This window comes from Poromitra crassiceps (genome assembly GCF_964638095.1).
Source record: "Poromitra crassiceps genome assembly, chromosome: 3".
Taxonomy (NCBI): domain Eukaryota; kingdom Metazoa; phylum Chordata; class Actinopteri; order Beryciformes; family Melamphaidae; genus Poromitra; species Poromitra crassiceps.
Window position 1 is genome coordinate 37,813,572 of NC_139625.1, and position 14,281 is coordinate 37,827,852.

The 14,281-nt window shown below is 39.1% G+C and overlaps 1 protein-coding gene across 1 annotated transcript; it reads right to left on the minus strand.

Moving 5' to 3' along the window:
* Window positions 1-2,364: 2,364 nt before the first annotated feature.
* Window positions 2,365-8,157, minus strand: LOC310774297 (uncharacterized protein). Its single transcript, XM_083634343.1, has 7 exons — window positions 8,004-8,157; window positions 7,347-7,443; window positions 6,087-6,216; window positions 5,494-5,711; window positions 5,134-5,299; window positions 3,474-3,601; window positions 2,365-2,854 (listed from the first exon to the last, which is right to left on the minus strand). Exons 4-7 carry the CDS (start codon window positions 5,689-5,691, stop codon window positions 2,522-2,524), a joined length of 825 nt encoding a protein of 274 aa, XP_083490469.1. The 5' UTR covers window positions 5,692-5,711; window positions 6,087-6,216; window positions 7,347-7,443; window positions 8,004-8,157; the 3' UTR covers window positions 2,365-2,521.
* Window positions 8,158-14,281: the final 6,124 nt, after the last annotated feature.

The following is a 14,281-nucleotide window of genomic DNA, read 5'->3' on the forward strand; positions in this document are numbered from 1 at the left end:
TCATGGGGGGGAGGGGGGGTTCATGGGGGTAACATTAAAACACTTTCACCTATTTATTTGAAGCTTAACCCATGTTTAATATGACCATCCAAGTAGGGCTGTGCGATTTTGCCTAAAACTAAAATTGACGATTTTTTCTCTCAAAACTCGATTTTCGATTTCGATTTCGATTTATTATACTATTATACTTCTCTAAACATTTGTTGCCCTGCAGAACTCTTTTCCCCCCTTTTTTCCATAATTGACAATTTACACTTTTACTCTGAAGGTAGAACAACTCAACTTCCTGTTTTAGCTTGCCGCTGCTATGCTTAACTGTTGCTTGCTAACTTGACACTGGTGGATTTGCGTGTTCCTCCGTGAGATAATTATATTAGTGTCTAATCGACCACCCGTGCTCGGAGTTATATCTGTACTAGAATAACACAAAATCACAACAGGAATGCGTGGAACTGCGATAGCAGTTAGGGGGAAATTCAGACACACAGGGACAGGTGAGTCAGCTGAGGCTGCTAACTTACAGCCATGAATACAGCCAATCTATCAGTACTCGGTGGCCTCACGTGTTGTTTTGTTATTATGTGAACTGTAAAGGCAACGTTTCATCGTCCGGTGATAACGTCTGTGTTCGTGTGCGCGCGTGAGTGTGTTGTGGCAATCGTTATCTTGTAGGCTACAGCCCACAGTGCAACAAGCTGCGCTCAGTGCTCACTCTGTGCTTTTTGGTCGGAGGTGTTGAAATAAGTCCATTGCGCTGCTGTTTTTAGTAGCCAGTATCACAGCCTCTAGAGAGACTTTACAGCGGGGAGAATGGACAAGTAGCAGTATGCGTACATGAGAGAGAGCCGCCCCGCGTAACGTACTTACCCTAGTTAAAGTGAAAATTTAAATTTAAATTTAAAATTTAAATTAAAAAAAAAAAAAAAAACGATTTTACGATTTTCATTTTTTTAACATCGTCCTAACTAATTAATTCGATTACGATTCAAAATCGATTAATCGCACAGCCCTACATCCAAGATTGTAACAACATACACTCTTAAAACAGATGTGTTAATATCAACTCAAGTTGTGTCATTTCCTAACACAATAATGTGTCTATATAAGGACCACACATTCTGTGTTGTATTTGACACAATCACTGTGCTTGGGAAAACAACACAAATGTTGTGTTAAAAGTTTTAACACAGAAGATGTGTAACTTCTGTGTTAAAAGTTTTAACACAACATTTGTGTTGTTTTCCCAAGCACAGTGATTGTGTCAAATACAACACAGAATGTGTGGTCCTTATCTAGACACATTATTGTGTTAAAAATGTGTTATTTCAAATCTACTGTGTAAATTATTAGAATTTAAATAAGGAGGCACAACTATAGAAAAAAGTACAAAATTTATTTGTAAAATCATTGGCATGAACATACATGTAAGATAGTTTACATTTAAACACTTTTCTGTCATGGAGAGATGTTGAAATACGAGATTAATGTAACTGTAAATGTACATAAAACCTCTAAGTCAACTCAAGAAGTTGACACAAAGCAGAATATAACGGAGCTTCTTTCTTCACTGGTGTTGAATAAACTGTCAAATAAAGGCACATAAAAATACATAAAAAAGACACAACATTGCTTTGCAGTAACACATAACTTGTTTTGCCTGCATCAATGAATGCTGCAAAATGACGCAACACCACAGAATCCCTGAATGTGCAAAAAACACGTGCAAATTAACAACTTCACATTCTATAGGCAATATAAAGTCCAGAACGACTTAGCCTACACACTTTTATCTGGGATTTAAGTAAAATCAATCTCCCATAAACAAGGTAATTTATGCTAACCATTTTAAATGCATTGTTTTGTCCATCATAATGATTGTCAAAACATTCAACTGGTAAAATTCTGACAAACATCAATACCTCTTTCTTCTCACATTCTGGAAGGATGTGAACTATTTCACCAAACAGATGTTCTCCTCTTGAACAACTTAGCTAGGCAATAGAAAGTCAGAACGACTTAGCCTACACAATTTTGTATCTGGGATTTAAGTACAATCGATCTCCCTGTAAACATGACAACAAGCTTAATGGTCTGACATCGGCGAGGTCATTAATGCTAACCATTTCATATCCATCATTTTTGTCCACCACATAAGCATAGAAATGATCATTCAGAGTCTGTGAATCCGCTGTAACAGCTTCAGGTACAACATCTGCAGTGGCTTCTACTGACATTGGTTCATCATCAATGTCATTTGACATTATTATTATTATTGCCAAGCTCCGAATGTCCAGGAAGAAAGTCAACTTCTTCATTTGATGTAATTTTTGAATGTTCTTTCTTAAGATGTTTTGTATAGGAGTTTAGATTGTCATATGTTCTTTGGCAGTTGTTCTGGCAACAATCAATTTGAAAGTCTTGGGAATCTGATAAGGCATGAATGGCTCTGAGGTGCCAGACAAGCCTCCTGACTTCTCCTCCAATGACATGCTTGCACTTTGGGCACACATACATGCTTTACTTATGACATTGACTGGAGCTTGGAGATCAGCTCAACAACGTTGGAGCTTTTCTTACCAGAATAGGGGATCTCATATATATACTCCAGGAAAGAGAAGACAGACTTCAGCTGGAAAGGGTACTGAAGGTTGCAAATCCAATACATCTTGAACAGCTTGTCGACTGCACAGGTCAGCCCTCCATCTGGAAGTGGAACAACAATCTTGTCACTTCTTGCGACGATCAGATACTGCTGGGAATCTCCACTTGGGTGTCCAAGGCATACGATGCAAGGTTGCTGGGCCCTCACTGATGAATCAGGATTCTCAAGCAGAGATGAGATGCTCGTCCCAGGCTGTAACACAAAGGGTTGGAAATACTTTAGGTAACAATCATGGGGAGAACACCATAACCCAAAATCAGGAGCTTTACTAAAGTGTAGTAGACAAGGATGCAAATTCAACAGTGATGCAACCAAAAAGTGATTAAATGGATAGTTCTGATTTTTGGAAGCCCAACCCTATTTGTTACTCACCACTGATGATGTTGATTGGTAGATTCCTTTCTCAGCACAATCCATGTTGTTCCTCATATTAGCTCCACAAAGTTAGCCACAAACCAATACAAGGTCATGCTCCTGTCTGTGCAAGCTGTCTGATGCTCACTGAAATGAAATGATCAGTCAGCTTGCACAGACAGGAGTGTAACTGGCATGGACCTTGTGTTGGTTTGTGGTCAACTATGTGGAGCTAGTATGAGCAACAGCATGGATTGTGCTGCGAAAGTAATCTACAAATCAACATTGGTAAGGAGCAAATAGGGCTAGGTTCCAAAAATCTGATCTATCCATTTAAAAGGGATACGGCAACATTTTTAGAGATTCGCCTATTTGCCACATTGCCGTTAATATTGGCAAAAAGGCAAATAGGCGAATCTCCAAAAATGTTGGCATATCCCTTTAATACACAACTTACTGGTGCAAAGTCCAGGAGGTAGGAAATGGCAGATTTCACACTGCAGCGACTCCATCCTGACCCTCGTCCTGATGCAGTTGGTGGAAGAAGGTGCGTGAGCACCTGAAGTGCTTTGAAGCAAAGCATGTCTATATGGAAAGATTAGATTGCAAATTAGATATATCTGACCCCTACCTAAGTCCAAGTCACCCTGACCAATTAATGAGGATGCACCGATTCCACTTTTTTTGCAGACGGAGTAGGAGTACTTCCATTTGCGTACTTGCCGATACAGAGTACTGATATGAGTACTTAATTAGGGGTCGACGGATGATTTATGTATTTTTTTATGCCTTTAACAATGTTTAGTTAAAAGATAAAGTTTCAGTTTTAGTAGTAATTTTCTTTAGTTTATTTATATTTTACAAGATTGCATTTGAAACGATCATGTTCAACCAATACTAATTGTTTACTAAATGGAGCTTGACCGCACGATCAATAGAGAGCCAAAGTGAATGTCCCTTCCTGCCTTATGCTGTGTACCAGCGTCTGAAAAAATATGAATGGTGATGAACGGAGACAGACGTTACTTTTTTCATCCCATTTGAATTTTGCCATGGGGGACACATGTACATTTTCTCAATTTAAAAGATAACTATGCATGTCAAGATAGTCACAGGTTTAGTTTTATCAATCGACTGACTACATCTCTCGTGACGCACAATATACGTCACACCATCACAGACATGGACTGGCGGGAGAGACTTCTATTATGTGACTAGATGTGCTTAGTCTTTCTGATTTATAACTTCTAGTGCCACAGTTTTACCACAAACTGCGACTTTCTTGACTTGCAAAGTTATCTTTTACATTGACAAACATATGTGTACCCCAATTCAAATGTGTAGCACAATTCAAACAGGATAAAAAAAAGGTCTGTCTCCGTTCATCACCATTCATATTTTTTCAGACGCTGGTACATAGCATAAGGCAGGAAGTGACGTTCACTTTGGCTTTCTATACAATATGTACGACCTGACGAAGTTGGCTGGTGGGGACTGGGGAAATAAGGCAATATGGATTATACTGGACATTGCATTCCACAACAAGTTGGACAGTTTTGATAGCAGTCATGTTGAACAGCAAGGACTTCGCCATTTGGGCTGTCTTGACAGTTTCAGGGTGTGTTTAGCTGCAGTGCAAAACGAAGTGTGGAGATGGGTCTGGCTAAGTGAGACTAGCTGCAGTGTGCAGGCTATAGCGGATAACTGTAAGTTAGTACAGTGAGTGGCCGAGCGAGGGAGAGGGAGCAGTGGTGTGGCTGCAGCTGATTAATATAACGTGCTGACCTCTGATAGCCTTTTATTTCTCCATCCAAAACACGCTCTGTGTGAACAGCCAGCTTCTCTGGAATGCATTATCAGCTGTGAGCCTGTTGTTGCTTTCAGGTTAACGTCACATTATGATTGCATGCCGGAAAGTGGTCGTACGTGGGCGTGGTCGTATCAGTATCACAAGAGTAAGAGTACAGTAAATGAGCACAGTATACCAGATACCAGTATCGGACCAGATACCGGTATCGTTGCATCCCATAAAATTAAACTGGCTTAGGTAGTTATTCATTCTATAAAAGTGATTAAGTGTATGTTCACCACATGTTCATGAATGCGACCCAACATACCATCACTGTTGTTCCCGGTGGATGAAGGATTTGCCAGATTTTGCCAGATTTCCCCAGACAACTCCAACGAACCAATCCTCATTAGCTTGGGGATGATGTTTGTCTCCCATTTGCGAAGGAAAAGGTCAGCCTTCCCCACGTAGATTTTACCAAAGTCTGAATCAAACTAAGATATAGAAAGACAAATTTGTGTTGAGTCAATTTCAATTACATTTGTTCATTTGAATTTAACAGGCTACATTCACTGAGGTATGGCCTCTTGTCATTAAACAATGTTTTGAGATTGCTTCTAAGAAGTGAAAAATTGATAACTGTATTAGGATTATATAACTACAAATTTAGCATCAAGAATTTGCTTACCAGATGTGGCATGTCAATGAACCGTGGATACAGACGAAATATCTCCTCTGCAGTTGGAGCTTGTGAAGTAACCCACAGTCTTCGGTGATCGTAGGTCTGGTCCATAGCCTGTTGGATTTTTGGGAGGTTTTGAGGTCTGGGCGGCGTCCTCTTTGCCAGGGTCACCCACTCACCCACTTCCTCTTCTGTGTGTGTCATTGTCACAGTTACAGGGCCAGCTGCGGGGTCATACACCATTCAAAAATGAAATTCAAGGATAATCAAGTACTTTTTCCAAGACCTTTTTTTTCATTTTCAAGTACTTCACTCAAAGCAAATAAATTATTTTCAAATATAAACGTATTAAACCTCAAAATAAATAAAAATAAACTAAATAAAACACACCCGACTGGCAAACAAGATAGGCTATGTCACTCGTCCTTGCCTCAATAAAACCAAATCACTCAATAGGAAGCTTCTAGGAGCTAACAAGTGGAGCTAACTGCTAACAGCCACGGGAGGAACCAACAAACTCCACAAATCCATTCACCAGCTCGACCACCCACAGTCAGACACACAAGGCTGCTTAGTTACTGCCAAATTATTTCAAGTACCTTGTGCGGACACTGCTCCTGACGTGCTCTTCCGCCGATATCGTCTCTGGCTTTCCTCCAAATCCCTTCTAAGGTTTCGTAGTTTCAGTTCAATGAAACCGCTGTGTGAGGCTGCATCGTAGAAGTGCTCCTTGGTATGGGTTGAAGGTAGAGAAAGTAAGGTGTCAGTCAACATTATCAACAATACAATGGCTCTGATTTCTGAAACCATTGCAGGGATTTCCATAAGCGCTAGTGCACGTTCATGGGAGACCTTAAAGGAGACCTTCACAGAAAAACAATGCTGATTTATTTTGCACATGATCTCACACATATCTGAAAACTGTAAACAGACAAGCATTTAGTTTGACAGTTATTGACAGAGTTGATTTGAGTTAAAGTTGATGCCTGATGTAATTTGTGCATGAATGACATCACATCAACTAACTCAAATCAACTCTCAATAACTGTCAAACTAAATGTCTGCAAAACTGTTTAAAGTTTTCAGATATGTGTGAGATCATGTGCAAAATAAATCAGCATTGTTTTTCGGTGACGTTCTCCTTTAATGAATGAACAAACAAATTAATGATCTTTATTTACACTGCACTTTTTACAGCACCGCCATCTCTGTAAACCTAAGTTCCGTGCTGTTCACGCTTGTATGGAGGGGCTGTATGCCAAACTCAATAAAACAAGGCAGGAATTATAACAAGGCCAAAAGGCCAGTGGCGTGGATGCCTAGAGTGTGGCCGTAATGTTCCTTCTAAAATTAACTACTGTATCCACAAGGTCAGTTTGGCATGCCCTGTTTTGAACTGGCCATTACACTCTTAAAAGAAAGTGTAAAACTACACATGACCCAGCAAATAAGCAAATTCACTTTTCCCACTGTCTCTGTCATCAGACTGGACATCAACAGTAGGGTTGGGTCCGAAACCTGGTACCACTATGGTACCAGTACCTTTACAACAAATACTGGTTTAATGTTGCCTTGCTTAGCGGCAAAGTTGCATGCGTATAACCTAAGTGTAAGGAATCGCTGGTGTCCAGTCCACTGGTAAATTCGACATACAAGTGATCCAGTATGTTGTATTTCAATAAAGTCTCAGCTTTTAGAACTGATTTGAAGTTATGTACAACAAATTCTCAAAGTTTAAAAGTTATCAATATGAATGCTGCTTGTTGGGACTAAGTATGCCAAATTGAAGTGTTTCAAATACTGTAAGATAATTTATACCACGTGCATAGCATAGTTGAGAGCAATTGATATTTACTTACATATCCTTCATTGTGTTCCTGGATTTTGACACTCAACTTAGGGAAGATGGTGACAACATTCTTGGCAAGACGCACCTTGTCATCACTGGACGGGTAACTGAAAATAACACAACTATTACCAAAAAATCTGATCATGACATAGTAACATGAATCAACCATATTGCTAACAGGCTGTACTCCAACCTCACACTTTAATTGACTATGTATGGTACAGAAGAACCAATTTCACGACCACTTTCAAAACATCTGTATCTCAACTCTACACATTCCATACCAGGGCTGCAACTAACGATTATTTTCATTATCGATTAATCTGTTGATTATTTTCTCAACTAATCGAAAAGTCCTTTGGTCTATAAAATGTCAAAGAAAAGGGCCATCAATTTCCCCCCAAAGCCCAAGATGACATCCTTAATATCTTATTTTGTTCGAACCAACAGTCCAGAACCCAAAGATGATCAGTTTACTGTCATAGAAGACTAAAGAAACCAGAAAATATTCACATTAAAGAAGCTGGAATGAGATAACACATTTTTCTCTTTAAAATTTGGCTAAACGATTAATGGATTATAAAAATAAATTGGTGATTAATTTCCTGTTGATCAACTAATCGATGAATCAATTGTTGCAGCTCTACTTGACACAGTACCAACTTACAATCCTCGTCTCTCCACAAGATCGGCGACAGAAATCCTTACAAGGTGCTTCCTGGTTTTTGTGCATATGGTGCCAGATTCCTCATATTCTGTGAGTATGGCTGGAGCCTTCGTTTGGATCAGTGCTTTGAGTGCCTCCAATCCACTGTCACACAGCCTCTCGTCATCATGGGCAGGTTGAGAAATTGTCTGTCTTGGCTGAGGGGTAGGCAGGGGAGCAGGCTGGAGTAAACACAAACAACAAACAAAAGCAAAAATGTATATGCTATCATTGCAGTTTAAAATCCCCAATCCCAACTTTATATTTTAACAGGACTGCACAATTATTTAAAATATTAGGTCAAATGTTTCTTAATCTAATCTCAGTCAAACCTTACCGGACATCTTACTTCAATCTGTGCATCCGCTAGCTCAGACCCCGACAGGAAAAATATCTGGAATTTATCCAAATCTTTGATGTCTGTGTTACGATCTGAATCAGTAAACTCATTGAAGTCTGTATTATACTTGAGGAGTCTATCCAAGTGTACTGCAGAAGGTACTTGAGATTTGCTTGCATCAATTAATTCTGCAGCATTGTGGTGCTCATAAACTTTCTTGGAGAGCTCTTTGCCATCTAGGAAAACTGTTGCAAGGATTTTCTTCTTTGGACCCTCCATTTTGCTGAGAAAGGGGGAAAAAACAGGTTCCAGTCATTGATCACCATGTTACAATAACACAAAACCACGACGCAAACACTTATTTCATACTAATAAAACTGCTTTGTCATGGGGCTACAGTGTGCCTCTACTGAATAGACTATAACAGCTCTCCAATGTCAGGACTGAGGAGCTCAGGTTAGGGAGTGGATAGAATACTATAATACTAATGGCTGAAATATAGAGAATTGCCCTATAACCCTTTTTGCAACAAAATTATGTATTCTTCTGACGTCACGCAATGGGAACTGAGGGCACACAGCAAGTCAAAACAATGAGCGCGGACATGAATTATGTGAACAAACAACTATATCAACAACATGGACATGGTCTGCGGCTTAACCTGAATATCACAAAAGACCTCACAGATTCATAGCAGGTCTCAAGTTATGTAGCCGTCTGGTGCACTTAGTTACATGCAAGACAACAGTAAAACTGACAGGTTTTTGCATTGATTTTGGTGTAACCTATAGGAGAAACAGGCTTACATATTTATATAGTCTATGATCGAAAGAAGTATGACTGAGCAACTGTTCTATTAGTCACATCATATAACCTCAAACATTGCTTCACTCAGACAGGCTAATCTCTTAACAGTATTCATCTTCCAGTGCCACAAGTGTGTGGAAAACAAGTACCAGTACAATGCTGTTATAGTGATGAATCATTCACCAACATGACAAAGAAAGCTAAATCATGACAGCAGAACATGAAGACATAATAGCCCTGCACAAGTGGAAAAACAGGCTTATAATAAGCTAACTAGGTTTCACCTTCTTTCACCCTCCACGTTTTAATAGCTAGCTAATCAAAAATGTATACCAATTTACCACATTAAATTAGCCAGGATAACGTGACAACAGCAATAGCTACTAACATTACAGTAACCAGAGGCCAAATGGCCCTGCAAATCCTAGCCATGTTGTTTTACTTGCCTACTAGTACTACCTAATCTAGTAGCTAACGTTAGCTAACCGGAGGCATTCCTATTATGACTGGAGGTAGTGCATGCTAGACCAGAGAGGCTAATACTTAGCCACGTTGTTTTACTTAACTATCCATAGATATAGAAACGTTTATTTGTTTCTATCCCATTTCACTCTGAATTAGGTCACAATGCAGAAGTTAGCCACGTTGTTTTACTTAACTATCCATAGATATAGAAACGTTTATATATTTGTCTATCCCATTTCACTCTGAATTAGGTCACAATACATTGCAACTTTACATGCTAAGCCTAAACTGACACTGCATGATGCTGAACAGTGATACTATTGCATTACCACTGCCACACACACTGCAAAGACTACTTTTGGCGGCACACTTGTAATACAAAGGCAGAAAATATGCTACGGAAGGTATTTTTTCTAATAATTTAAAGCGCGCGCAGCTAACTAACAAGCTAGCTAGCTTCACTCACTTCCATGCAGGCTGTCAGCATTGAGGTGAAGGGAATCGTTAGCTACTAGGTTTGCTAAATAAATCAATGACGATAGGAAAAATAATGTAGCTCACAGCACATTTTCGGCCACTTACCATGGTATATCTGGCCAAAGAGTAACTTGTGGCCACGGGCCCATGGTAAAATAAATAATGGCATGATATCCACTAGCTAGCTATCGACGTTAGCTATTCAAGTTAGCGTTGACCCGGAGGGAGCTAATTTACAGTCTCCGGGTCATCCCGCACTGACAGCAGTGACAGCTAGTGACAGTCTACAGCACGTCTAGCTTTCACAAATCGAGCTTTTCATCGCCAAATACAAATCTAACATGAATTAAGACATTTACCTTCCTGGTCCATCGGTGGTTCCACATGGAATAATCTAGAATCTTCTGGCGGAAGTAGAAAGTTTTTATTAACGATGTGATTGGTCAATGGTTTAACACATTTGTTTGTGTAGTCCAGTGGTTCCCAAACTGGGGTACGCGTACCCCTATGGGTACGTGGAGGTACTGCAGGGGGTTCTTGAGAGAAAGGAGAAGATGTAAAAATGTAAGAATAAACTGTGAAAATAAATGAAACGTTCAAATAAATCTGTTTAGGATGTACTAATTACAACTGTTCCCCCCCCCCCCCCCCACCAATATTTTATTTTTCAATTTTCAGACTTCCTCCCCATTTCTTATTTTGTAATGTTATATTCTTCAAAAGGTGGGTTATCATTCATTCATTGCATCATATGCTATGGTTTTCTCAGTTTTTTAAGGAAAAAGTTGTAGTCTGGGAAAAAGATTCAGAAATCCAGGAAAGCGTGACTGTAAAAACAAGTTTGAGAACCACTGGTGTAATCCAATCCAATAACACATATTATGTGTTATGTGTTGTGTTCTACAGATATTTGTAGAAGACAACACAATTATGTGTCGGCTTGGTAAAAACACAAAAACTGTGTCAGTTTACAACACATTGTTAGAGCTTTTAGTAGCGATGTGATTGGTCAATGGTTAACACTTGTTTTGTGTGCCCAATCTAGATGAAACAACACATTGTTTGTAGAAATCAACAAAATATGTGTCTGCTGGTAATAACACAAAAAATGTGTCAGCTGCCAACACATTTGTTTTAAGAGTGTATGATACAAATTGAAGAAATGCATAATATGGCCCCTTTAATGAATGTAACTGAACTTTTGATACCTGAGAGTATAGATCCACACATTGTTGTACAACTAAAATGAGATTCAAATTTAAGTTATATGTAGGTTTACTGCAATAATACATTCCTTTTATTGTCACTGTAGCCTGTAGATTGAATTACTATGGGTTTACTGGGATATTACACACATTTTATAAATATTGTAGCCTGTACCAATTGATTTGATTACAGAATAGTAATTGAGAGAAATGGTGTGACCTTGTCATAGGTCAGATTTTTGTAGACGGCGACTTCCAGGATGAATCCCAGGATCCAGAGGAATACAGCAAGACTACAGATCTCCCAGTCGACTGGGATGGCGAGCCACCACTGAGCATCTAGAAGAGCAATCCACACATTCACTGCAGTAGCATCAAGGACTACCCTGCTGTACGACTGGAGCGGTAGTTACACACACAGTCCAGTGGATGAACTTCATCGGGACGCGTACAGACACCCATCGACCCAAACCCATCGACCCAAACAATTTTTTATTTTATTTTTTGGACTGAAGGGACAAAATATTTTATTTGTGTGCCGCTTTATTATTTTTTGGGAATTATAAATTATGAAAACCTGAAGTGCTGAATTCATGTTTACAAACAAAAGGCTTTAAATTCATCTAACTCTTACTAAGATAATCTTGCTAAAAGCCACAACTCTGTGTTGTCTAATTTCATTGCTGACATTAATTTTTAAGGGCTCTGGTCATTCTGAAAATCTGGTACTTGTCCATGCTCATTTATATTAATATCCTATTATTATTATTATTATTATTATTATTCAGAATTACAGTACATATGCTACAGTCACAAAGATCATTAATAAATGGTTAATTACGGATAAGTAATGTTTTTTCAGCACTTTAATGCATTTATGAACTGTTAGTTAAGGCATATATGTTATCAACTTTACAATAAGGGTTACAAAGAGCATTAATAAATGGTTAATTACAGATAAGTAATGCTTATTCAGCACTTTAATGCGTTAATGAAGTGGTAGTTAAGGCATATATGTTTTCAACTTTACCAGAAGTGTCACAAAGAGCATTAATAAATGGTTAATTACGGATAAGTAATGTTTTTTCAGCACTGTAATGCATTTATGAACTGTTACTTAAGGCATATATGTTTTCAACTTTACAATAAGGGTCACAAAGAGCATTAATAAATGGTTAATTACAGATAAGTAATGTTTCTTCAGCACTTTAATGCGTTAATGAAGTGGTAGTTAAGGCATATATGTTTTCAACTTTACAATAAGGGTCACAAAGAGCATTAATAAATGCATTAATGAAGTGTTAGTTAAAGCAGCTACGAGCAAGATTTTTGATTGTTATTAAACAGTATAATTACAATATTGATGCATCACATCTTACCTATAATAGTAGCTGAGACCAAAGCCGTGTGAATCGGAGATTGCTCTCGTGATGATTATAGAGTCTGTGTATGTCTAACCTCACCTCACCAGGGGGCTCTCTCTCTCTATCTGCCTACCGGTGGACCGGATAAACCCGGTCCACCCGGTAAACGCAGCTGCCTGCCTTTCCCCGTTCGCTCTGCCTAGCAACAGACCATAAACAAGGAGAACGCCATGCATACTCTCGCGAACATCTCTCGTTATATTCTAACAGGTTTTTTGGAAGTTATTTTGTGGTTATGGCCGAAGTGGCTGCTGCAAACCGTTTCATTTCACTTCCTGATCTGCCCTGGCCACAGACAGACTAACACTGGCCGATTCACTCGGGGTTCAAGCGAGACTACTCTGCGTTGATATCGTCTACTATTACAGGTAAGATGTGATGCATCGATATTAAATTTAGACTGTTTAATAACAATCGAAAATCTTGCTCGTAGCTGCTTTAAGGCATACATGTTTTCAACTTTACAATAAGGGTCACAAAGAGCATTAATAAATGGTTTATTACAGGTAAGTAATGCTTATTAGGCACACATATGCTTTTATGGAGTGTTACTTAAGGGATATATGTTTGCAACTTTACAATAAGGGTCACAAAGCATTAATAAATGGTTAATTAGAGTTATGTAATGTTTATAGAACATGCATATAAGTTAGGGCCACATGAAGAAACGGAACCAGCAAACCTCAAATTAACGTTAATTAAGGGTTAATGGATGCTTATTAACACGTTCACTGCCAATGACGTGTTAATACGTAAAAAAAAATCCAACGGTTGACTGCCAATGACGTGTTAATACGTCAAAAAAATGAATTTTTTTTTTTGACCGTGGGATGTGCATCTAACCCTTTTACATCTCTTATATAAATATTGGAGCCACCGAACGTGTACAACCCATTCCGACCCACTAAGTGGCGACAGTGCTCTCCCAGACTAGAAAAAGCAGAGCCAAAACTGCAGGGGAACGCGCGATGAAACCATTCTCATACTGTAGAATGGATTGCCGAAAACGCTTTCGCGCTGATTGCTGGCGGTGAGGGATTGCAAATTTGCATAATAGATTACGGGTGGAACACACTTTGAAACACGCAGCATAAATAAGACCAGAATCGCAAAAGCTTCATCAAAGCTCTCAACCGAAACTCCAAGAAACGAGCGAGCCCATCCAGACTTGCCCAGCGGCCGCCAGCAGACAGGAGCAGCAGCAAAGCAGTGAGCCTGGTGACGCGAGGTTACAGCAGCAGCAGAAACGAGCTTGTGACACGCCCGCTGCAGCCAAGAAGAACACACACGGAGGGAGGAGTTTGAAGGAGAGGGGTGTTTCCTGCTGTTATGGAGGAAATTACTGTTCAAAACTATTGTTTAGATGTCTGACGTCTTACTGATGCCAAAAATGAATGGTTAAAGTGACTGTTCTATCGAATTTCACAAAAAGCTATTTATCTCAGCTTAAATTTTCAGACGCTGAAACCATGCTGTATTCAAGTGCTAATGCCTACATAACTACTAACTCTACAAACTAAC